At 39.2% G+C, this 27,286-nt stretch overlaps 1 protein-coding gene across 4 annotated transcripts in view; it reads right to left on the reverse strand.

The window, feature by feature from the left end:
* Positions 1–27,286, reverse strand: part of PLCB4 (phospholipase C beta 4) — a 163,366-nt gene that overhangs the window by 39,343 nt on the left and 96,737 nt on the right. For 2 of the 4 annotated variants that reach the window (XM_021688953.1, XM_044918548.1), the window contains exons 18-25: positions 26,818–26,853; positions 24,357–24,498; positions 23,634–23,718; positions 23,175–23,299; positions 21,247–21,298; positions 14,309–14,411; positions 12,491–12,655; positions 9,826–10,030 (exon numbers count right to left, since the gene is read on the reverse strand). In XM_021688953.1, the coding sequence (XP_021544628.1) occupies positions 9,826–10,030; positions 12,491–12,655; positions 14,309–14,411; positions 21,247–21,298; positions 23,175–23,299; positions 23,634–23,718; positions 24,357–24,498; positions 26,818–26,853 (913 nt within the window). The remainder of the gene's footprint in view (positions 1–9,825; positions 10,031–12,490; positions 12,656–14,308; positions 14,412–21,246; positions 21,299–23,174; positions 23,300–23,633; positions 23,719–24,356; positions 24,499–26,817; positions 26,854–27,286) is intronic. The other 2 variants (XM_021688952.1, XM_021688951.1) reach the window with 1 other exon arrangement.

Consider the following 27,286-nt stretch of genomic DNA (forward strand, 5'->3'; position numbering starts at 1 on the left):
CTTCAGCGGGCGACGCCGTGGCTTAGTTGGTTAAAGCACCTGTCTAGTAAATCCATCTTCAATTACCAATATTAACAATTCTAGAAGCTGTTGGAGAATTACGTTCCCAGATCCTGAAATCTTGCCTTGTTACTTGAGTTTAAATGAGATGCTTTTTCCATAGTTATATATGCCTTTAAAATTTTTCTAGTATATAATATAATAGTGTTTTTGATCAAATGGCAACAAAAATACACAAAGTATAAGTAAGGCTTATTCAAACTGAGTCACATGGGACAAAAAGGAGATGACGAAGTGCCTGGAACAAGGCTTAGGTTAGCCGGTTACTTGAAACACGGACTTCATTCCTGGCATTTTTGAATAATAAATCAGATACTTCTAGGACACAGGATTTTGCCATGTGGTGGCAGGTGCTCGTTCTGCAGCTAGAGTAATAGCTCAACGCAGAGGGCAGCAACTGGGATAGCTCCACCAAAATTTTTCAGCAAAAGGGCTCAGGATGACAGAGTCAAGGCCTCTCTTGGCCTCTTTTAGGTAATTTTTCTGTTGGAACTTGGTTTCTCCTCTGACCAGAGCCATAGACACCTGACTTTTAAAGAATGCTTTGTACACATACATTATGCATGCACATCTGATACAGTTATATAAATATGCTGCATAGCAAAAAAGGAAACCGATTTTTAATAACATTTAAAATAATGTGTAACAAGAGAATGAGAAGCTGTCCCTCCAATCTCTCATACCTCTATGTGCTTGTATACCTCTATTAGAAAATGTTATTTTTCTTTGCCTCAGCCCAGGGGGGAAAAAATAAATCTGGCATATTCTTGGCCAAAGATTTGCATATTTAAGTAACCCTGTTATCTTTCTTTGGTGCCAATATGACATTGCATGGGGATCCTCCCTTTTATTGGAGGAACACTGTGGCTAGGTATATCCCACGTAGGTCTGTGTTCCACAGGACAACCCCCTGTGGCAAGAGTGAAGTTCAGATGCTGGTCAACACTGACTCGTGTGCTAGGCGTTGTCTAGGGACAGACCACACTGACCTTCTAACAGGGTAGAGACCTATGCACACAAGCCTCTGATTCTACAGAACCCGCAGGACGAGCTGAAACCTCCTGGATTCCTGGAGGCCATGGCACAGGCTCTGAAACCTTCTTTTTAAAAAGGAACCAGTCTGCCTTTTCTCATTTGCTTATTTCTTCTGGACTTAACAGAAGTTTTACTTATTTGTACTTAAAAAAAAATACCATCTATTTCTAGGCTTAGTCCCATTTCCAAAAGTCTGGTTGCTCCTGGTGAAGACTTTCCATGTATATTTGTTTTTTTTCCTCATTCCCTCCTACCCATCCTTCCTCATTTCTATACAGAGTTGAAAGCGTCAATTTAAGCATCCCCCCAAACTGACAAGAAGATAGCAATTCCTCAGTACAGACTTCCAGATACTTGCTGGCTTTTCAAGGGATCTCTTTCTTTTGTTTGTTCACTTATTTGTTTAACGGTTGCTTTTCAAGGCATTTAATTTGGGTGCCTTGGTGGTGAGCACCAACCGTGGCACCTAGACGGCTTGGCTCCATGTGCTCACTCTTGGCTCAGGTTCCCTCCTGTTCTCCACTCTACTGTTTCTATCTTAGCAGGAGGTAAAGGCAGCAGAAAAATGTATGTTCCCCTAATGGCTGCAAAGTGATGCTAATAAAAATCAACAAATCCCGTAACTATGATTTTAGATGAGGTCTTTTAGCTTCTACCAAATGAGTAAGCATTTCCCAAACTGCATTTCTAGAATGTGAAAAGATACATTAGGTGTGGTGCGGTCAAAGATCCTGTGGTCAAATAAGACTGGGAAATGCTTATGTGTTCCCCTCTTCTCGGGCTCCACAGCAGATCCCAAGGAATGCAATCAGGAACCTGTTTAAATTCACCTAGCCAGGCAACTCCTGAGGTTATGTCGCTATAATCCATCCTGCCCTCTTTTCTGGAGCTTTTCCTCTTGGTGTTCTTACCAACGTTTTCTGTAGTTCAGAGGAAGCCATCACAATGGATACCACTGCAATGCAAATCAATTTTTTTTTTAACAAATATTTGATAGAACAAAGCATTTTAGCATCCACAAAGGAGAGGACAAAATGGAAGGACTTTAAACTGTATCAGGAGATCCTGAGATCATAGCCCAGGAATGGCATCTTAATTAACAATGTTCCTCCTCTGGGACAATGTCATGTAAGGAACAGCCCACTCTCTTCGCAGAGGGTTTGGAAAGCAACCCTGTGAAGATGCTGGGCAGAGAGAACAAGAAACACCCACCCGCAGCTCCCCTGATGTATCTTGAATCACTAGGCAGGCAGAAACAGGAGTTGGCAAATAAACAAAGGGCTGCTTCATCTTTGCTTGCATTAAGACAGCCTAGGTGCAGAAGAGAAAACAAAATGTCCAGCTACAGAAGCAGGGATGAGCACTGCTCAAGGAACGAGTACCCAGCGGCTCACGCAACCCATCTTGGAGCGACACTGCCATATAATGCCGACGAGCCCTATATTCGGGAAGCAGGGCATCGACTCTCTTATTTGTTCTCCTTACCACTCAGTAATAATAAAAGCTATACAAATGATCAAGTCCATCAAAGGCAACAGTGGGTGGGATAAGAGAAAGACTAACGCTCATTTAATTGCCATCTGCTTGGGAACTGCTTCCCATCAGCAGCAGCAGTGGCTCGCAGTGATGAAGCCATGGCAATGGGTAAGCGCTGATGTCCTCCGCATTTGCACCTACAGATAAGGCAGCACAGACAACCCCAGTACTCCGAGGCTCAGGGGATTTGATGAAGGAAAAATTGCCTTAGCACCCAACCTAGCACTTTTCTTTTGTATAGGAGTGTGTGTGTGTGTGTGGGGGGGGGTCAACAAGAGGGCTGTTTTACTCGATGTTCAGTAGAAAAATAATACTGAAGAAATTAAAGTCTTTTTGATTCATTCCTAGTCATCCCTCTCCAAATGTCACCATTTGTTTTTTCACGTGGAAGTTGAGTTTCTGATAGTTAAGAGCATTTCTTCGGCCCAGAGATATTTTACCACCACATGGCTTAGGAACAGAACCATCTGTGGAGGGAGCTCAGGAGGGCGAGCAGCCATCTTTGTTCTGTGTTTTCTTTTGTGTGTGTTGGGAGATTTTATTTTTACAGCAATGAGGAGAAGCAATTGCACTAAAATTCCCTGTCTCTGTCTCCTGAGAAGGCAAGGAAAGAAAACAGGGCACTGACAGGAGAGGAGCAGGGTCAGGGTGGAAAATACTGGATTTAGACCCAAATCATGTTGGGAGGGAACTGGGGCAGCCCGGAGTTCAAGGCTTCTAAAGATCACTATATGCAAGAAGGTAAGCATAGTTAGGGGCAATTGAAAATCTACGAAATTGTCTCCATCAGAAGGAATTCCTCATCCTCTGGTGACCTCACAGCACAGAACCCCAATAAATAAGTGACCCAAAGCTCCTGCCAATGCCCAAGCCCTCCCTAAGGAATTGTCTTAACTTGGAAAAGCCTTTTAGGAACATTTTTCTTGTTTCTATAAGATGATGCCACCCACCTGACGTTACTGCGATTTAAAATACATTTAGGGGCACCTGGGTGGCTCAGTGGTTAAGCGTCTGCCTTCGGCTCAGGTCATGATCCCAGGGTCCTGGGATTGAGCCCTGCATCAGGCTCCCTGCTCAGCGGGAAGCCTGCTTCTCCCTCTCCCACTCCCCCTGCTTGTATTCCCTCTCTCGCTGTCTCTCTCTCTGTCAAATAAATAAAATCTTTAAAAATAAATAAATAAAATACATTTAAAAATCATGTAGAACATTGAGTTGCTGATGCTTAAAGAAAATCATGGGAAAATTACTAATGCACCAGAATTCTGAAATTTTGTAGTAGGCACGAATTAAAAGATTTTTCTGACGATGATGAATTGCTTATGACAGTTTACTGCAGCAAAGTAAAGGGCAAAGTTGGGGAGAAGAAAATAGAACCAATGGATTTTTCTTGAGCTTGTTACAAATTAAAAAAAAAATTAATGGAAGGATTGCTGTGGTCAGGTATTATTCCTAAGCTGTGGCGCTCCAACCAGTGTCCTCATGTACCTGCTAAGTGACCTCAATGAAACAGCATTCTGGCAGGCCAAGAAAAATAGACAGTGTTTGAATCCCCAACCATTACCTTCATGGACATTTATCTAGACATTGCAATGTATTTGAGACCATTTTGGAAGTTATATGAGAGAGAGAGGGGACTTGGGAGTACAACAAAATTTGATTTAAACAATTACTTAAAAAATGAGAAACAACCCAATTAAGAAAAAACCCCACAAAAACCAAAAAACAAAAAAACACATAAAGGGTACTAGAGAGTATTTTTAAGGAAAAGGAATACAAATGACCAAGAAACACATGAAATATACTCAATCTGACTCATAAATACACAAATTAAAATGATGAGATACCACTTTTATTACCATTACTGGAAAAAAAAAAAGAATTTTTTAGACTCCAGAACTGGAGATGGTGAATGAGAATAGGCAGTCTCATAGATAATGGGTGGGAGTACATACTGATCCAACCAAAGGGCTGCATAAAGAGATAGTGGTATATACATATAATGGAATAGTATATTAGTATATAACCTTTAAAAATAATTTCAGTCTTATTTGCATTGGCAGGAATGTTCTCCAACATATATTATGTAAGCAAAGCAAAGCATAGAACAGGGGGTATTATATTATCTTTTGGGGTTTAATTAAAAAGGAAATATATGTGTGTGATACATACTCATATACACATAGACTGTACATTTATGCATATACATATTTATTACATATGCACAGATAGGCTTTATGTTTTATAACCTTATGATGTTTTAAGACACTCATGTCTTTCTTTTATTTAAAAATGTTATCAATGGGGGCACTGATTAAAAGTATGCCTTCAGCTCAGGGAATGATCCCAAGGTCCTGGGATCAAGTCCCACATCAGGCTCCTTGTTCAGCAAGGAGTCTGCTTCTCCCTCTGCCTGCCACTCCTTCTTATGCTCTCTTTCTCTGACAAATAAATAAAATATTTTAAAAAATATTATCAAGAACTATCTAGGTAGCAGGATAATAGGTTGCTTTAATTTTTTTTCTAAATTCTACATATATATGTATATATATATATACACACACATATATATATATTACATTCTCCTTTGTGCTATTTTCATATTACACTGCTGTTATAGAAAAATAGGGCAAAATACAGTTTTTAAAAATTTACAGAGGTGGGCGCCTGGGTGGCTCAGTTGGTTAAGCGACTGCCTTCGGCTCAGGTCATGATCCTGGAGTCCCGGGATCGACTCCCACATCGGGCTCCCTGCTCGGCAGGGAGTCTGCTTCTCCCTCTGACCCTCCTCCCTCTCCTGCTCTCTGTCTCTCATTCTCTCTCTCTCAAATAAATAAATAAAATCTTAAAAAAAAAAAAAATTTACAGAGGTTACATATGCTTACTTAAATGATCCAGAAGTAATAAGTAGAGTCCTGCCATATGGGATAGGGTGTTCTCTGTGATGTTCCCAGAAGCTGTCCAATGCAGTGGGCCAGCTCCACTAAACCCTCACCCCCATTCTCAAATAGATAACTACTCTTAAACTTGGGTGTATAGCCTACCAGAATTTTTTCTATCTTATATGTATAAACAGATAGCTAAGGGTCTTTGTAAGTAATTATGGGATCATTTTGCAATTTACTTTTTCTTAGTAATAAATCACTGTCATCTTTCTGTTCTGAACACTGAGATCCAAGTCATTATTTTTAATAAATACATGGTCTCCTACAGAATGGCCTTCCATATTTTATCAGTCTCTACTGATGGAATTTAGGTTGTTTCTGATCTTTTCTATACAAATAATGCTGCAAGAAATTACAGCATGGGGCGCCTGGGTGGCTCAGTTGGTTAAGCGACTGCCTTCAGCTCAGGTCATGATCCTGGAGTCCCGGGATCGAGTCCCGCATCGGGCTCCCCGCTCGGCAGGGAGTCTGCTTCGTCCTCTGACCCTATCCCCTCTCATGTGTTCTCTCTCTCTCAAATAAATAAATAAAATCTTTTTTAAAAAAAAAAAAGAAATTACAGCATGGATTAAAAAAAAATTGTTTGCTTTTAGCTATCTGATTAAAGAAATACATAATTCCTAGTTTAAGTATTTGGTGAATTATAGAGGTTGAGATTTTATTAGCTTCATCAAGCATAAGAGGTCTTACTTCTATAAACTTGTGAAGTGATTTTGGACAAACTGACCCACCTAAAAGCTAAGAAAATATAATTCACCAAATTACTTAGTGTCCTGAAAATATGAGTATTTCCCTGAGGTGCCAAAATTATTCAACAAGAAGAGCACACTCCTCTTGCTAAATAACACCAGCTTTTCAGGACACATCATCAAACATGGACCAGAACTTTTCAGTTTTAGCCCCATATACCCTGTGTTTCAGCTTCCTCAGAATACGCAAATAAGTCCAGCACTCTTCTTATCAAGGCCTTGGCCTGGACTGCTTCCCTTTCAGGAGAGAAAATCAGTTTACCTCTCTGCCCTGAGGGACTTCATCTCTCAAGGTCCCAACAGCCACTGAAGGACCCTTCAACCCCACCCTGATTAATCACTTCTTAGTTCAATGCTCCCAACACCCTCTGGCTTACTACCCTGTGGGCAGTGATATAATAAATTACACTTATTTATGTATATGCACATGTATGTGTGTACAAGGTTGGAAAATTCTTGAGGATAAGTGTAGATGATTTTTACAACTTTGTATCTCTTACCCATAGAGTAAGTACTAAATAGTAATGACTACATCTTTTCCTTTGAGAAAAATATTTTAAATGAATACACTAAGAAACTGTTTTTACTGATTAAATTAGTAAATGTTAACAAAAGTTATATCTCATAGACTGCTGATGGGTTATTTGGCAATCTGTATCTAAAACTTTAAATATACATACAACTCTTTCCACTTCAAAGAATTCATCTTCAGGAAGTGATCACGAGTATTTCCAAAGCTTTACATTTAAGGTTCCTAGGCACAATATTTTTTATAAGAAAAAAATGGAAATGACTTCCATGTTTATCAATAACTGAAGTATGGATAATACATAAAATGGATTGCAGCTATAAAAATATTTCATGACATGGAAAAATATTGTCTATTAAGTGGGAAAAAAATTAACTCTCTGAAGTAATGAGTCCAAATGACTATGTACAGTAAGATCTATTTAATTAAAATAGAAGAAATGAAATTGAAAGTAAAGAGACCAACATAGCAACAGAGCTCTCTCTGGGTGGTGGATTTATGGATGACCCTTTTGTTCTTTGTGCTGGAAGAATCTCTTTCTGATACATATACTATCTATTTTGCCTTTTTTTAATTAAAGATTTTATGTATTTTTTTGAGAGAGGAAGTGTATGGGCATATGAGCAGGGGGAGGAGCAGAGGGGGAGGGAGAGGGAGGAGAAAGAATCTCGAGCAGACTCCATGCTGAGCATGGAGCCCAACTTGGGGCTCCATCTCATGACCCTGAGATGATGACCTGAGCCTAAACCAAGATTTGGATGCTTAACCAACTGAGCCACACAGGTGCCCCTATTTTGCCTTTTACAGAATAAAACCTACCAAACATATTTGTGGAATAAATAAATCCATATTATCTTTCTTTGGCCATATAAAAATCTGAGATCTATATCAACAATTTACTTCCCCCCCCCCCCCTAGAAAATGCTGGTGTGCAAAGCTGCAGAGTTTCATTTTGAACTTTTTCCTATGGAATCAATATAGACTATCAATGTTCTAGGGAACAGGGACACTGTAGATTTCCTACTCTGCGGGCTCAGCACATTAATGTTCAGAGCTGAATGTGGGAGGTTAGTTATGCAGATGAAATAAGAACAACACACTGTGTAAGTCAAGAGGCTGTAAAGAAAATCAGAAAGTGAGAAAAAGACAGTTCTCATATTCTTATGTTGTTCTCCTCAGGTAAGTCCCTTAAGTAAATGCTCATGGTGTCTGCCCTTGGTTTCCTCACACATAAAAGAAATGACTGAAAATTCTGAATATACAGTTCTGGAATGTCAAGTGGAGGTTAAGATGTAAACTGTGGAGTCCCACCCATGATAACATAGTACAGAAAATTTAAAGGCTTCTGATAAAAAGTAAGTGACTACGGTGACGTGTTAGGGAAAAAAATATGCGAGACTATTTTTAAAGAGATTAATCTGAATCAGTACATGCACAAATACTGACACTGGGAATGGGCTGCACTATAAATACAGATATTTCTTCAACACAGACCTACATACATGCATAGTCCTTCTCCACAACTTTCAGACTCTACGGAGAGTGCTTGACACAAAGTAGGAACTGGACAAATTATTTCTTTCCCTTTTCTATTCCAACTGCCCACTTCCCTGGTATGAATTAGAGAGTTCCATACTGAAAAGTAACCCATGCAGAGGGAAAACCTGTAAGTCTTCCACCGTAATTGTTTATACAACCACACACTGCCTACTTTCTAAGCTCAAGTATGTGGAACATGGTGTAATTCATCTGCTGATGCTCCTAAAGACATACTGTAGGTTTTTCCTGTCTCTATTCTTATCCACTTAACCAGCCCCACAGCATCCCACCAGCCTCTTTTTTATGCTTTTATATCAGCTACAGTATGTTCTGGCTTCTAATACAGGCTTTCTTTTTAAATGAAAAGCAGAAGAAGAGGAGGAGGAAGGAGTCTTTATTCTGGATTTGGTAACTGAAAAAACCCTCATGGTTCACATCTCCTCTTGAATCTGCAATCGGGTTGTTAAAGCTGAGGATCAGAGAACATCTGCCCTCCGGAGATGCAAGCATTATTAAAAACAAAAACAAAAACAACACACACAAAATAACCCCAAATTCCCCAAACAAAACTGTGATGTGTCCCAGCATGCTACAGAAATTATATCTGTATCGATAGTACACATACTTGTGTGCACGCATTTCTGAGCCTTGCTATGTCATATACTGTAATGATGAGTACTTCACAAGAATGCTGTGAGGGAGGTACTAGGAACATCTTCACTTTTTAGGCCTGGGAATGAAGGTGTGAGAGGTTGTCACTGTCCCGAGGTCACCCAGGCAGGAGTAGAGAGTTAGAATTTGCATCCTTGGTTAGTTTGACATAATCACCCGGTTTCCTTAGGGTTCAACAGACTGAGAATACAGAAGATCTTAATCTTCTTTTAATGTTCTTGGCTTAACTGATGGTTATAAAAAGTTAATATGTTTGGGTCTAAGCAAAATCCTATGACTTGGTCCAGGTTTTGATTTCTCCCATCGATTACCTTAGTAAAACCAAAGGGAGTCTTCTGTGGATGGATGACTGGGACTTTTTTGTGAAATTGAACTCGCTAGTGGATTTGGAAGAAAATCCAGCTGTGTTGATGTCTGAGTTCAATTTAAAATTTTTAGGGATACCAAATGATATCTATGGGTTCCATTTTACGTCTTTTCTCCCTTTGGATGACGGTGTAAGGAAATCCTTCACAAACATATTTGTAAACATTGATAAACCATATAAAGTTACAGTATTTTAAAAGAAGAAAGAACCTTAAAGATAATCCAGTCTTGCCCTTTCATTTCTTCCTAGGAAATCTGAAGTTACTACCTATCCTTGATTTCTTCAAGGCTACAAGGATTGGCAGCACCGGTAGGAATAGACTTTTTTTTTTAACCATTGGTGAAATATCTTATAATCCTATAATTTAGGACTTTTGTACTCAGATGTTTAACTTACCTCCAAATCCATCAGGCACATATGTTTTAAGAACAATATTGCAGAAAATTGTTGGCAGTGATAATGGTTTATTTCCCTCGTTTCGAAGGGAAATGTGTCGATAGCCTGCTTGGAGGCCATCCAGCGGAAGAATCCTCTGGCCTATCAGCCTGTTGTTGTCATCATACACTGCTATTCTCAAGACTGCCAGGTCAGGGAGGATTACCTGCAAACAAAAAACGGTACCTTTCATGGGTATTTTGGAAAGCAGCTCCCAAGAGCCCTGATTCTGGGAATCTGAACCATATCCACACCGTTCTTCAATGTGCCTTTATGGTGAAAGTGGCCCATGATCGATTTGCATTCCTAAAGCATACTGTCCAAGCTGCAGTGTTCAAGCCATTGAGAAAGCAATCGAACAGGCTTCCTGGAAATCATCTCCTTGAAAATTTTAGATGAAAGGGATGTGAAAGATTACTGGTCCAACCCTTGTCATCTCTGCCCATCCCCATGCATATAATGGACAAACAAAAGGAGACCCCGAGAGATCAAGTGACTTTCCTTAGTCTCTGAGATCGGGACAGCTGGGCCTGGAATCGGGGCTCTTGCCTTTGAATCCTGTGGTCTGCCTCCTACCTGGGCTGCTTCTGATATCTAGCTCGGCCTGTTTTTAAGAATATGGAAAGTATCTTTGAAGATACTTTGTGTATAAAGGAAAATGTATATGGAAATTTGGATTCTCCCTTTTTCTTGCACTCCTCAGTTTTTAATCTATTTTTGGGATATTAAATACAGTGAGAGGGCGCCTGGGTGGCTCAGTTGGTTAAGCGACTGCTTTCGGCTCAGGTCATGACCCTGGAGTCCTGGGATCGAGTCCCACATCGGGCTCTCTGCTCGGCAGGGAGCCTGCTTCTCCCTCTGACCCTCCCCCCTCTCATGTGCTCTCTCTCTCTCATTCTCTCTGTCTCAAATAAATAAAATCTTTAAAAAAAAAAAAAAATAAATAAATAAATAAATACAGTGAGATGGGGCAGCTAGAAACATTAACCTATACCCAAGACATCTACCCTTGCCATCTTCAAAAGGAATAAATGGACATAAAATCTGAGCTCGGGCAGCAGAATCCTAATTCAGATACAAAATAGCAACAGGACACAAGAAAATCCAATGTTTTAAATCAGAAATGACTTCTCATTGGCTAAGAACAACCAAGACATCTTGGCTAATTTGAGTACTGTATCTAAGGCTAGACAATGGATCGGTTGCCTAGCTATGTCTAGAGATTATAATTTAATCCAATTTTGTGACAATGAAGAGGAGAAATCAAGTTAAAATTCATCCAATTTCATTTACTCTATTGTTTCTCATGTGGTAAAAGTGGGCTTGCCTTGTGAATTAGTGCAAAGAACAAAAATATTAAAAACAAGAGAGAATAAAAAGTGAAAGTACTTGGTACCAATGAAAAGCAATTTAACTTCCGAAGAACAGTGAAGGATGCAGAACTGGCATCTTGTTTCTGGGGCCAGTAATACTATATGTAAAAACCAACTTTGATGTCTCCTTACTCGTCAAAAACAAAGAAGATCTGAAGTCAACTTTCTGAATTTTTAGAAATGTGTCTAGGGATTATTCGTTCTGCCAAGGAACACTGGCCACACTGACAACAGCTCCAGTTATAACAAACTATAAAAAACCTGGGGGAAGAAAAAAGGCCCATGACAGCTATGTATGCAATTTACACCACACTCTGTAGGAGAAAAAGTCACAGTGGGAGTTGCATGGAAATAATGGTGTTCACATAACAGGGAGAGCCTGAATCTCACAATGGCTCGTATCATTGAACTACTGATCTTCTGTAATCTGGTTTCTGTAAATCAGTTAGCCTATTCTGAAACTGCTAATCCTCATTTTTGTTAAGAAGTCAATGATCTGTGTTGCAGGACATATACATGGAGCAGAAACACCAGAAACCCGGTGCTTAAAGAAGCAGCAAGAAGCTGTTCTGGTTCGGATAACAGAGCAAGGGAGAGAGAAAAAACAGCTCTTCTTAGATACAGCACTACCAATGCATGGATTTTGCAATACATCTTACACTGACAAAAGAGAAAGGGAAAAAATGATTACAAGATTAAACACTGAATCGTTACAGAGTATGACTGTGATTGGTCTGGGGATCAAGGTACAATAGTAGGAACCCCCCCCAAAACCCAAAATAGCACATGAAGCACAGACTGTGGGGGTGGCAACAGGTACCACACTTTCTAGAGGCACAGGACAATCCAAACTGACCTATTTAAGGACATACACTGGCCTTAGTTTTGGGTGCACCATCCTACCTGATCTCTTGGCTAGGGGAGCATTGCAAGTTACCACCTGCTGCCAAGGCAGAAAAGAACTCTCCAGTGTATGAGGATGTCCACCAGTGAGGACACATTCTAAGGAGACGGCCCACCTGGAACTTGAGCATTGCCACACACAAGGTGGGCTCCTTGGAAGAGGAAAGGAGAGCCAAAAGGACCAGAACAGACAGAAGTAACAATCATATGATATCTATAGAACTTTCCATTGGAAGAAGAGAAAAAGAAGATATTTGGGGTTGCATAACTGCCCCTATATCATGTAGGGTCTATGTAGTTTATGCACTAAAGTGTAGCCCCTAAGTTAGCACACGTCGAAAGTGCCCTACCTTCCGAAAAACAAATGATTCTTCATTGTAAACTGGATTGAGTCCGTTGTTCATCACCATGCGAGTTCGGAATTCCTTACGTATGGTGTCGGTGGGCAACCCATACATATCCACTTCTACGTATGTACCAATTTTCTTATCTGATAAAAACTGACCTGATATGACCTGCAGCAACACAGAAACAGGGTGAGAGAGAAGTCATGTCTGTGTAGTTATCAAGAGCAATGAATAATCCAGAAGTAAGAAATCTTTTTTTTTATTATGTTATGTTAATCACCATACATTACATCATTAGTTTTTGATGTAGTGTTCCATGATTCATTGTTTGTGTATAACACCCAGTGCTCCATGCAGTACGTGCCCTCCTTAATACCCATCACCAGGCTAACCCATTCCCCTAACCCCCTTCCCTCTAGAACCCTCAGTTTGTTTCTCAGAGTCTGTAGTCTCTCATGGTTCGTCTCCCCCTCCAATTTCCCCCCCTTCATTCAGAAGTAAGAAAATCTTCTGTTCATCTTTAGAAATTTTAATTACCTATGGAAATAATTTATTCATTCCTTACTAAAGTAAAACATTATTGAGCAACTACCCTATGCAAAAAAAAAACCCAAACTGCTCAAGACAGAGGTTCTGATGTTGAGAACTGTCTATAAAAAGAAAGAAGAAAAAAAAAAAGATGAATCCTATAATACAAAGAAATAATGTCCACAGCAGCTTAATTCCACCTCAGTGCCCAGATCTATGAAACAAAGTGATGGGTTCAAATATGTCCTAAGATCCCATCAGAGCTCTGAAATTCTGCCCTCCCATACTTTACTGAATTCTTTTATAAGTCTTGGAAAGAGACTCACTGAAGAAAAAAGTAATGCTAAAAATTGCCTGTTGCCTGTTATCCTTTACCAATATTGACAACAGTCGGTGGTATATATTTGTAAAGACTATTAAATTCCATCTATTATAAAGCCATGGACAGACTATTTTTCATGTACTTTCCCAAGGACTATAGACATTTTGCAGGGTTTTTTTTTTTCCTGTATTATTGAATAGATCATACCTTTGAAAGTTTTTTGAGATAAAATTTGACATACAATAAACTGTACGTTTTAGAGTGTACATAAGGTCAGTTTTGACATATGTGCACATCTGTGAAACTGTCATAGTTTTCACTTTTCCAGAATGTCATGTAGTCGGAACCATACAATATATAGTCTTTTCATTTGCTTCTTTCACTTAGTAATATGCACGTAAGTTTCCTCTATGCGTTTTCATGACTTGCTAGCTCATTTCTTGTCAGCACTGAATAATATCCCACTTTCTGGATGTGCCACAGTTAATGTATCCAGTCACCTAATGGAGGACATCTTGGTTGTACAATTTTTGGCAATTACGAATAAAGCTGCTACGAACATCTCTGTGTAGGTTTTTGTGTGGATGTAAGTTTTCTATTCATTTGGGTAAATACCAAGGAGCATGACTGCTGAATTACAGGATAAGAGCATGCTTCTGAAGGGGCTGCACCATTTTCCATTCCCACCAGCAATGAATGAGAGTTCCTATTGCTCCAAGTACTTTTTTGATCTGGTGTCTTTTGCTAAAAGTAGCTAATAAAACTATTAGCTATTTATTATTAGTGGATAAAACTATGTACCACTAGTGAATAAAATGTATCTCTTAAGAAAAAAAGGGGGAATCACAAAGTTGAGAGTAACACATGGATCTTATAACCTGACATTAAATATTTTAATGTGATTTCTTAAGGCTTCGCCAGCACCATCTGCACACACATTTTTACAATTCTGTGACAAGCAGGGGACTTACCTGCACTGAGCAAGTGGCTGCAATAACCCCATCGACAGGAGTTTCAGAGAAGGGATCGAATGTTCGATCGGGCCGTCTCATGAAATCTGGTTTGAGGAGGTATCTGGTGGGACAAAAGCATAGAAAGAGTTTATTAGCTGTGTTTATAATGACTAAAACACTCATGCTTCAGGACACTAAGTACTTCCTTTTCCCCATCTCTAATTTAGGAGCTAGGCTTTTAGGAAGAGGATTCTAAGGATTGAAGAAACTATTCCTTTCCTATGGATAATCTTGAAGAGAAGCAGGAAAGAAGGAATGTTTTTAGGATTCCAGGCTCAGTGACATCTAGAGCTTCCTGATACTATTATATTCTCTTGAACTTTTTTATGCCATGGACCTCTTTAGATACTTACTCGGATATAAAATACAAAGAATAACAATGAAAAACCAATTACATGAGCTCTAGTTGTTAAAATATGGAGAGCACATGATATTCTACTTTATTGTGTTTTAATTACTGCATTGAATTATGAGATATGATGCCAAGTTGATAACTATAATTTCAAAGTACTGATATGCATAAAAATATTTTGTGAGATCTATAACAGTAATAATGATATGAAAATATCTGTGATTTACATTGGTGTCAGAGTCACAGGTACTGTTACTATTACTGTGGATTGTTGTCTATGTTCACAGTCAAAAGAACCATGAAATATCAGTTAGAGGGAGGTGAACTTAAAGATGTAATTATTTCTCTATTTCTAGCCAGTGTAATTAGGCAAGAAAATGAAATAAAAGGTATTTAGATGGAAAGAAAGAAGTAAAACTTCTCTTCAGAGATGACATGATCTTGATATAGAATCTACTTAAGGAATCTACCTAAGGAGTCTACTGAAAAATGATCAGAGGGGAGCCTGGGTGGCTCAGTCGGCTGAGTGTCCGACTCTTGGTTTTGGCTCAGGTCATGATCTTATGGGTCATGAGATTGAACTCACACTGGGCTCCACGCTCAGTGGGGAGTCTGCTTGAAGACTCTCTCTCTCTCTGCCCCTCCCCCCACTCATGCTCTCTTTCTAAAATCCTTCTAAAATCTAAAGAATAAATCTTTAAAAAAAACTGATCAGAATTAATAAATGAATTCAGCAAGGCTGCAGGATACAAAACCAATATACAAAAATCAACTGTATTTCTAAATACCAGCAATGAACAATCCAGAAATGAAATTAAGAAGATTCCATTTACCATAGCACCAAAAAGAATAAAATACTTAGGAATATATTTAACGAAATAAGTGCATGTACTTTGAAAGCTACAAGACACTGTTGAAAAATATTAAAGAATATCTAAGTACATGGAAAGACATCTTGTGTTCATGGATCAGAAGACTTAATATGGTTAAGATGGCACTATTCACCAAACTGATATACAGATTCAATCCCTATCCAGAGCCCAACTGGCTTCTTTAGAAATGGACAAGCTGGTCCTAAAACTCAAGGACCAAGAATAGCCAAAACACCCTTGAACAAGAAACACAAAGTTGAAAGTCTCATAATTCTCAATTTCAAAACTTCTACAAAGCAACTGCGAGTCCAGAAATAAATTCATGTATCTATGCTCAGTTGGTTTTTGACAAGGATGCCAAGATTATTCAAAGAGGGAAAGAATATTCTTTTAAACAAATGTTGCTAGGACAACTGTAATGGCCACATGCAAAAGAAGAAAATTGGTCCCTTCCCTCACTTCATATACAAACATTAACTCAAGATGGACCAAAGACTTAAATTAAGAGCCAAAATGATTAAATTCTTAGAAGAAAAAGGATAAATCTTCATGACTTGGTAATGGGTCTCAGACATAACATCAAAAGCATAAGCAACAAGAGGAAAAAAAAAAGATAAAGCTGGCCTTATCATAAAAACTTTTGCACTTCAATGCATACTATTAAGACAGTGAAAACACAAGCCACAGAATGGGAGAAAATATTTGCAAATCATATACTATGTGGTAAGAGGCTTGTGTCTACAGTATGGCAAAAACAAACAACCCAGTTAAAAAATGGGCAAGTGATCCAAATACACGTTTCTCCAAATAAGAGAAACAAATGGCCAATAAGGACATGAAAAGATGCTTGGTAGCATTAGTTATCAGAGAAATGCAAATCCAAATCACAGTGAGATGTCACTACACACACATTAGGATGGCTACAGTAAAAAAGTCGGAAAACAGTAAGGGTCGACAAGGATGTAGGAAAACTGGAACCCTCATACATTGTTGGTGGGAATGTGAAATGACACAGTGCACTGGAAGACAGTCTGGCAGTTCCTCAAACAGTTAAACAGAGTTGTCATATGACCCAGCAATTCCACTCTTAGTATATACCCAAGAAAAATGAAAATATACCTACACAAAAACTTACATGTGAATGTTAGAGTGGCATTATTCATAATAACCAAAAGATGGAAACAATCCAAATGCCTATCAACAGATGAATGGATATATAATATGTGGCATACCCATACAATGGGAAATTACTCAATAGAAAGAAATGAAGTACTGATATGTGCTACAACATAAATCTTGAAAGCATTATGCTAAGTGAAAGAAGCCAGTCACAAAAGACCACATACTACATGAATCCATTTCTATAAAATGTGCGGTATATACAAATATGGAGAGACAAAGAACAGATGGTGGTTGCTTACGGCTGTGAACAGGGAGCAGGGATACTGGGAGGTGATAGCTAAAGGGTATGAGTCTTCTATTTGAGGTAAGGAAAATGTTTTGAAATTGACCCAACTACACAATGTCTGCCCCTTATGCCCTTTGGTTATAGTCACATAATCAGACCTCAGCCAGATTCCATAACCGCCCTGAACTTGTATCAGACAACTTTATCTAAGAATTTTTTTATTACAAAGGACTATAACCACAAATAGAAAAATTCCATACTAATATGAGCAGCAGATAGGGGACAATAAAAGCACTTTCCGCAAAACTCAGGGTTTACTTTTAAGTGTAAAAGAACCAAAATTAGAGGGATCAAGTAAGTCTTTCCTATTATTTAGGAGCATAAAGTTTTACTGACTTTAGCTCTAGATGATGTCAAAATTTATTATCTTTTAAAATCCAACCAGAAAGGATTCTGGAGCATGACTTTTCTCCTTAAAGAAAAATTGCAAGTCACATTTTTGTGGTTTTGACAAAGTTGTCATCTGTTGCTATCTTCTAAGTTTGAACAAAAAGAGTGTTAAAGAAAGTAACCCCACATTCAACTTAGATGTAATCATCAGTAAAGAACCTCCAAGGGAAAACACTGATTTTTAAATCAAGGATATAGAGTTTTCAGAATCATTCAAATACTAAAGATGATTTTGAAATTTCACCTGTCTCTAAGAGAATGCAACCCTAAATAATAATTTAAAATCTCCCTAACTGCACAAAAGAGATAGTTTCCTATATTTACAGAGATGTGGGCCTTTTTTGTGGCTAGTGTTAGCCACTGGAAAATAGGATGATACAGCAAAAATTGAAGCCTTAGGATGGAAAGTAGATGAGAAACTACAATATTACACACACTACTTCAAGTGAAGCCTACCAGCATTGGCAAAGTATGGGACGTTAGCTCCAAGCGGAGGTAATGGATGATGGTTCTGGCTGTCACAAGATAGGGAGCATTTGGGTTCCAGTCACATGGAATGAGGGATCCTGCCTCCTGAGAGCAGCAGGGGCAGGGGCTGTCTGTAGATTCGGACTCTCCATTCCTGGCAGCCATTTCTGAAGGGACCCTTCTCATCAAAAATACAAAATTGTGATACTGAAGATTTCCTGGTGCCAAAAACATTCTTCCATGTTCCCTCCCTCCATATCAGCTTAGAAGAAAACTTATCTTTGAGAGAGTGAACTGATCCAAAATAAGAAGTACCAGGGGAAAGGGGCAAGAAACCGGAGTCCAGTTCCCAAAGCAGGCAGCCTTCAGGTTTAATGCTCTGCAGCCACTGTCTCAAAATGCTTAAAAATTTGTGAACAAGGAGGCCTTCATTTTCATTTTGCACTGGGCCCTGCAAACTATGTAGCTGGTCCTGCCTGGCGTTTTTTTTTGTACAGAAAATAAAAGCATTCCCAGCATCCAGGTCTGTGTGGTGGACGTGGGCAGAGTCCAAAGCCAATGACAAGTGAAGGGATCCAAGGATTTTCTGTGGCTTTGTAGGATCTCGGAAGGCAAGAGAGGTAGAGAAGAAAGGCCTTCAGCTAGGTGGGTGGACAGGAGCCATAAGAATCAGAGGATGGGGTCATAATAGGAAGGACAACCTATTTCATCACACCCAAGATGGCATTAATTGTTCGACACTCCATTATCTTCTTTACCAGCAGGAAAGCAAAATGGCTGATTAAAACTATAAGGTCATAGATTTCAAGACACATTGCAACCTGAGAAATTTCTACAAAAAGTGTGCATCGTTGAATCATAAAACATCCTACTATGTTGATATCAGCCACCCCAATTTCCTCTGAAAGTATGCAGACTTGAGAAATTAACTTGCTCTATCTTGTTTCATTAGGAATTACAGAAATGCCTCCCATTTTTATACCATTACAAAGGAGTCTGCCATAAACTACTGCTCACTTTCCTACTAAAAACCACACTTACTGAGCCCAGTGGCACGGCCTCCCAAAAGATCAGCCCAGAGAGCAGACAGGGATTCCCAGGTAGGTTCCCAATGTTTTACTAGCACTGATGGGTGCGCAGAGGGTGTCCATGTGCTTTGCAACGCTGATGTTCTCTATACAACAGCTACCATTTGCCACCCTAAGCCTAAAAGGTACAGAAGGCCTCTTTACAGATGCCCAGCCCTCAGACACGCCAACAAGGAGTTTTTAACAAGTCCCTGAAGCTGGGTGGGTGAACGACAAGGGCAATGCTGTGAAAGTCAGAGCGTCCTAGATGCCCTTGCTCCACGGAAATGCACCTGCGTGGCCAGCCCTGTATCTACCAGCTATGACCACTCCATCGTGGAGAGTGATGGGAGCAGAGAAACACAGCTGAGGAAGATTCCTTCCCTCTTCCTGTCGGCAATGAACTTTGCCTCCAGGTGAGGAGAAGGGAAGGGTGGGGGGATGGTGACACATGACTGAACACGACTGTCAATGCCTCTTCAAGGTGGGCTGCCCCACTGAACCACCCTATTTTTCTAGTCCCTCTGGCAGGACTTAGGTTTTCGGTCACACCACTCAAACACTTCAGCATGGGATTCAGGCTCTGGTAGCACTGTCCTTGTCTGGGAACGTATTTTAAAATAAGCAGTGGTGCATAAAGCGAGACACTGATCATGTGAACCAGGGCGTAACAGAAAGTCCTGCAAAGAAATGGAGTGCACGCATGCAACTCCTGTTGGGACCTCTTGATCTGGAAACAGTTCCCCTCCCTGTGGAAGTACTGAGCTGTAGGACAGCTGAGGCAAAGAACGCAAACTTTAGTGTCACTGGGCCACACAGAAGGCTCTGAGGAGGGAGCCCTGCCAGGGCTGGTGTGTCTGGTATGAACCATGAAGGCTGGGCTTCAGACTTGAGCTTTCATCCCCACACCACCGCTGTCCCCTGCAGCCTTGCTGCCTCAGCTTGCCCGGGGGGGCCCATCCATCAATGTATGTGCACCATCTCCTGGTGATGAACACTGTGCATTAAACAACAGAGCTCTAAAAAATTCTAAAACATGGGCATGCCTGGGTGGCTCAGTCGGCTGAGCGTCTGCCTTCAGCTCAGGTCATGATCCCAGGGTCCCACATCGGGCTCCCTGCTCAGCGGGGAGTCTGCTTCTCCCTCTGCCTTGCTTGCATGCTCGCTCTCTCTCAATCTCTCTCCCTCAAATAAAATCTTTTTAAAAATTCTAAAATGTGTATTTAGCGGTTTTCTTTTGAACTACGTAGTTTTTACTTCTTTCTGTAATTGACATATAACATATTAGTTTACGGTGTATGATTTTAATTTCTTTCAAAGCACACAGCAGAGGAAAACATAACATATGTGCCAGCTATGTGTGCGGTGGGTCACTCATGGGTGGAGGTGCATGGGCAGAGAACCATCCGGCAGGAGGAAGGGGGGTGAGTGTGCACTCCGAACCCACGACTGCTGAAAAATGTTATTTTGACTGGCTGTTTTTAGTGATAAAAATGAGGTATTCAACCAGGGAGGCCAAGAATTTCCTGACAGTAGTATTATGGATGGGATGGCACTCCAGTGGATTAATTTAGAGGCTTGGGGACAGACGCATGGAGAAAAAAATGGCCACACCGGTTTTTCCTCTACAGAATTTAATGCCACATTTTCATTTAACCTTTCCACGTTCCACATTATGAAATTAGGAAATTAACATTTCCTATTTCACTCCCTCGTTCACAGATTTTAAAGAATGCCAGTTAAGTAAACTAGAACAATATTCATAGCATTATTTTTTGATAACTGCTATTTACAAGACACGCAAAAGAATCATGACAGGACAAAGCTTTCTTCCTAGGTGTATTACATTCAAATTGACCCTCATAACTTCATTACATACTAAATCAACTTCATTCCTCTATTTGTCTTAGGCAAAATACATATATTTATTATCTATGTTTCCAGTTAATGTCCAAATGATCAGGGATCGTTATCTGTCTTAGCTATAAAAACCCTTGAATTTAAAGCGAGAGAATTAAACTCTAGAGTGTGTATGATAAACTGCTTAACTTACAGTCAAATTTTTTTTTTTTTTTTGGAAAATTCTGCTTAGGAAACCGGGTAGATGAAGAATGTATACTTGCAAATATAGTCTATCTAGGGATTTCAATTGTTTCTTCTCCCATCCCTCAAACTCAGCTTAAATTGAGCAGCCCCTAATTAAAAATGACACAGTTTCATTATAGCTGTAGTATGGAGTTCAGGAACACAGTGACAACAGTTTAAATCATATTACTCACCCACATGATCCATTATACTCAAATTTTCCCTGATTCAATTGCATCGCTAAATCTGTCAAGAGACAAAAATAATTTAGCATCTCATCTCCCTGGACAAGGAAGACCACTATGGGTGATTTTAAACAATGGAAATCAGATACTGATCCTAGGCTGAAAGGTCCTTTTTAACGGGGTCTGTTGAGAGCACATAACTCTCTTCCCTGTTGAAATCATCTCGTGCTGAAGTCAAACATAAAATGTGTTTTCATAAAGATCATGCTAGAATTGCTTTAAAAATTGGATTCAACATATGAGTCAAATGATTGTTCAATTAGTGTTGAGAGTATAGATGTCCAACTGGGGAGAACGAGCCTTATGTTCACAGAGGAAGGGTAGGCTGGGGATATCCAGTATGGTCACAGGAGTACAAACTTGATTAATAATAATAAAAAATAAACTAGGTAGTATCACGGAAAAATTAGTGGCTTGTTCCTACTTTTAGACTTAGGGAGTATTCTTCTAGGGAGGTCTACACTGGCAGGGCATGGTTTATGATTTTTCTCTCCCAAGTGGATACAATCTTCTCTTTTTTCATTAGCAAAAGAAAAAAAAAAAAAAGTACAAGCTGGTAGATTTTTTTTTTTTTCTTTTTCAACATGTTGTGGTTGATCCTAATGTTATAGAATAAAACATAAGCTGACCTAGTGAATAAACTGGTTTAGGATCATTTAATCCATATAATGGATGGACAACTGAAAATACAACTTGACCTCCCATCCCTCCCTTTTTTTTTAAAGTAAAATCAGCAGTACCCTTTTATTTGCTAGAAATACTATGGGATTGTACTGATATCTGGCCATAGTTCAGTATAGCAAGGACTGATGTGGATGCTGTGCAGACATTTGACTCCAGCTTCTGGTCCCTGAGAAGGAGCCACCAAGGGGAGGGAAGTACAGTCAAGCCCACATTCATGCCAAAGGGATGGAAGTCAAAAGAGCTTTCAGTCAGTCCAGATAATAGGGAACAAGGTGGATAGAAACTCTCAAAGTATGGTGGATGGACTAGAAAAGGAAAATGCCCTCCCAAATCAGGAAACATGGGAGGCACCCCTCATATAGCAAAGGACTGAACAAGAAAAGGTTTTTGTTTTGCTTTGTTTTGCCAATTTTAAGGACCAGGCTATGGAATTAATCACAGCACATGAATCGGTTTTGTGGCATATTTCTTACCTCTTCTAGGTAAATAACTAGAGCCCAGTATTTTTCTACCTCTAATCTTAAAATTGTGATCCTCGGCTCTTAAACAGACTTTAAAAACTTAAAAATGAAATTGTTTATGCATTTTAAAAATTTACTCCTCTCCTTCCAGGGAGGGGAAAAGATCATATATTGGAAGCCTGCCTTTGAGTACACTTTGGAGGACCAAGTTATGGATTAGTGCCTCTAAGAATATATAAATCCTTACGTACTGTTTTAGTGGAGTCTACTCTAGAATATTTCGTACTTTTATGAAGAGGTGCTGTGTTACTGATACCCACTGAATGTTAACAGGGGAAGGGTAATCTCTAAAGGAGAAATGAGTCATAGTTACTGTACAGAGATATTCAAATTTTTTCTCATTTAATTCCGTCTCTGGAAACAAAGATAAGTTTGATCCAAAAAGAAGAAAAATTAGAAATATTTTGGAAAAGGGGACAATGTTTGGCAGATTAGTTGCGGTATTTATGAGAGGAAATTCAATTTAAATAAAAATATTTTGTCTTCCACCCTTTTTATGGCTCTATTTTTGGTTTTTCATGTCTCACCATTACATAAATCCAACATCACATTGTTTTGCCATATGTCTGCTTCCTTTAAAAAAAGTGCCCATGGCCAACGGATGGCTACTGTTGGCACCATCCTGTCAAAGTGTTCTCCTGGAATTTGAGGTCACTGGACATCAGTTCCTACCTGGGGTTTGATAGTTCAGTGAAACCATCTGGCAACCAGCATTCCAGAAAATCTGAGGCATGTAATTACTGGAATCGACCCGGCCTCCCTTGGGGTAAATGCGGCTCATTTGCCGTTTGTTATAACTGTGTAACTTATTAAGGAGAATGGGGGAAAAAAGAGTATTCCAGAAGTAATAAATAAACAACAAAGGTCTAGACCGATAATGACAAACGCATAGAAAAAAGAGAGCAAATTTCACATTTATGAATGATGCTGAGGAGAAAAACCAGAGTTCACTGTGTAGACTATAAAAACAATTCACATTTGGGCAGATTTTCACAGTTGCTGTAGTCTTTCACACATATTATTTTATTAGCTCTACACCCACAATTATCTATTAGCCATTTATCTATTTTAGAGACTCCTGCCAAACCCAAAGTGCACCAGCCGTTCATTCCATTCACTACATAAGGATACTTCACAAATTCAATTGCGTGTGTCTTCAAGTAGCCCAGACCGACGGACTCGTTAAAAGAAGACATGTTATAATGGATATTGCGCTCTGGAAAGAAAAATAAAGATGCACTCAGCAATGCTCCCATCCAACCTTGTGGAAAGACAAGCAATAAATATAATTACATCCCAAATCACGAGGCTTTGGAGGCCGATGTTCTGTTATCATATTAGCAGCTCCTACTTTCATTAACGTCCTGTGGATAGAGACAGCTGACTTAAATAGTGATGGATTAAATTTGGAGTCATTAAACAAATTATGTATATATGTCCCACACAGCCACCCCTGAGATATGTATATATGATGACCGATGGTGGCTTCTCCAGCCCAAAAAATGATTATGAAAGTTTAAAAATACCGTACCCATTTTTGGAGGTCGCTTTTGATTAAAAGGGGTCTTACGAAAATACATCGAATGCGAGAAGCGATACTAAGCTCCCCTAGTGCTAAGAAATCCAGTCTTTCAGAGCCACCCTGTGGATGATGTAGGGAACGACAAGGCAACGTCTCTGCATGCCAAGGACACACGAGGCTACATGCATAGTCTGTGACGCAAAACAGGGTGAGATGGAACAGGGCCCGTGCCCAGAAAAGAAAAATGGGGACAAGTCAGATCACAGCTCATCAGCATAATAAAAGAGAAGCAGACAAAAAAAAAGGCAATAGAATTTAACCTTTGGTGTTACCTTCAGCCACATGGAAACCTTGGAACTTTACAGGCTGTGCATAGTTGATCATTGTAGACAAATATGGATGGATATTAGTGGTAGCACCTACATATTTATAAGATGCCATCCATGCCTGTTCATCTTCCACAGTAACCAGACCCTACAAACACAATGAAAGGAATATGCATGTTGAGGACTTCGGTGGGACAGGTACATGCTACAGACATCCTCACTAAAGATGATGTGCACACACAGATTGAAAGATAAAGACCTTTTCTTCCTCAATTTTGCTACAGGATAATTTTAAAAGTTCCTGTCTAGAGGTGCCTGCCTGGCTCAGGTAGTAGAGCAAGAGACTCTTGATCTCAAGGTCATAAGTTCGAGCCACAAATTGTGCACGGAGCCTACTTAAAAAAAAAAAAAAAAAAAAAATTCATGTCTATCATAGCCCCTAATAATATAAAAGGAGATAATAACAAAATATAAGCCTTCTCTTACATTTTTTTAAGATTGCCAAAGGACTTTAAAATAGTCAAGAAAGTATACTGAGGTTCACAGCAATCTATGGAAATGTATAGCAAGTATTATCATTTGTAATTTCATAAATTGTGGCACAAAATGTTAAAACAACTTCAGAGTGTATCAGAATCCCCTGGAGGGCTTGTTAAAACATACATTCTTGGACCTCATCCTCAGAGTTTCCGATGAAGTGAATGTTGGGGGAGGCCCAAGTATTTCCTTTCATCTAGCTCCTAAGTGCTAATGATGTGGCCGGTCTGGGGACGATACTTTGCTTAACACTGGTCTAGAATTTAAGCCACATACATAAGTAGTTTATGGTACTTTTTAAAAAAGCTTATTCTGAAAATAATCTGATAACCCACTACAGAGGACATGTCAAAATTGCATTATTTTACATAGAGGCAAATTATTTTGGTTTATTTCTTGATAAATCGGAACGAAATAAACAACAAAAATAATACTTTCAAAAATGATCCACATTTTGTTGAGAGCTAACTTTGAAAACCCAATGAAGACTTACTTCATCGGAAAACTCGGAGGATGAGGTCTAAGAATGTGTTTTAACAGGCCCTCCAGGGGATTCTGATACACACTGAAGTTGTTTATCCACTTTGTGCCACTTTCCTGCATAGACTGATACAGGTGGATGAACCACTTAGTCCATTCCTATGGACTATTTATAGGAATGGACTAGTTTAAAAAAAAATGGTCAGGCTGTCTTATCCGATGATTTAACAATCTGAACATTCTAAATCCTCAAACTGATTTCACCAATAAAAACCTGAAATAAATAATCAAATAATGTAACTTGCTTTTTATTTTTAGTCATTTCTTTATATGTCCCGTCCACCTAAACAAGGGCAGAGGCCATGTCTGACTGCTTTCTTGGGTATTTAATGATGGTAAGTAACACCAGGACCATGTGCTAGGCACTGGGCTGAATTCCTGCATGCACAACTTCATTACTGCTAGTAATCATGTGGAGTAAGGATTAGAGTCCCACCCACTGACCATGTGAGAAGACTGGGGCCTTGAGGATTAAAGCAATTTGGTCACAGCTACTTAGCTAATACATAGCAGTGACCAAACACCAACCTCTGCTTTGTTGACCTCAAAAGCTCCTGAAACTCTAGAAGAGCAGTTCATGAACATCATGGGAGGGACTGAGATCAGACTTATCCATAACTATTCCAAACTCACTATTTAGACAGTAAGAAGATAGGGTCTCATTCCAAATAAGACAGGGCCCCACAGACAGCCAGACATGATGTTCTGAAGCTCTGAAGAATGGGAGTCAAATTACAAGGCAAATTTCTGCCTGCGACGGCCACCAGTCTCAACACCAAGATAAACCATTTGCATTTACTCAATAAAACCATTGGGGGATCATGAAGAATGTCAAAGAGGACAAAAGAAATTAAAAATTTAACTCAACTTATAATAAAGTCAATATCTAAGAACAGCAAATAAAAGTCCTAGAATGCCTGCAGTGTGAAATTAACTAATGATCTTTTAAAATGCCAGTGTAGTCGGAAACAAGACCACCTTTCTAGTATGCTGGGACATCTGATGACCTATTAGGTCATTTTTATTTTCAAATTCAATGTGTTGATGATTACGCATTCCTATTATAGGAATGGAATCTCTAATGCCAACTAAGGGCCTGACTGCACTAAACACTTTTTTAAGGAGAATCATCTTATTCACCTGCCCTAGTTTTGTGATTTTTATCAGGATTTAATCACTTCATCACCGTGAATAATTCTTTCTTTCGAAGACTCTTGTAGTTAGATGCATTAAGCATGTGAATATGATAAACAGTAAGCCTGACATTCCATGGGGTGAGTGGGAGGGGGAGACAGAGGTAACATCATTTAATACAAACTGTTCAATATTAGAGGGGCACATATGGTATTTTGTAATGAAAACAAATTGCACCAGGTAATGATTTTCTTACCTTTTTGTTGATTTCATGTTCAAGGTCATCCGAAGCCTAAATTAGAGGAAGGTAATAATTTGTTTACTTCTCTAAAGGGCAAAATCCCAATTTTACTAGCCATATATATATATAAATATTTAAATAAATATATGTAAGCTTGTTATTCTATTTATTTGTGAAGGTGGAAAATTATTGATGACATAAAGCCATCAACAAAATAAGTACTGGAAAGATACAACAGCCTGACTTACATACCAGAAAAATAAATCTTAATACTATCTCCCCTCCTTTGTTGATAGTCTTTCCTATTTAGATGTTTCCTTATAGTAGTTTAATTATTTCATCATGGGGCTTGGAAAATAATTTGATGTGGCCACGTCTCCTGATCTGAAAAGGGCAGGCAAGCATGAATGGTTACTCGATTCAACACTCATGTGTGGGTACTGATAAAGGCTTTATGTGGTAAGGTAGCATCGAGGTAGGCACT

This window comes from Neomonachus schauinslandi, chromosome 10, assembly GCF_002201575.2.
Source record: "Neomonachus schauinslandi chromosome 10, ASM220157v2, whole genome shotgun sequence".
NCBI lineage: Eukaryota > Metazoa > Chordata > Mammalia > Carnivora > Phocidae > Neomonachus > Neomonachus schauinslandi.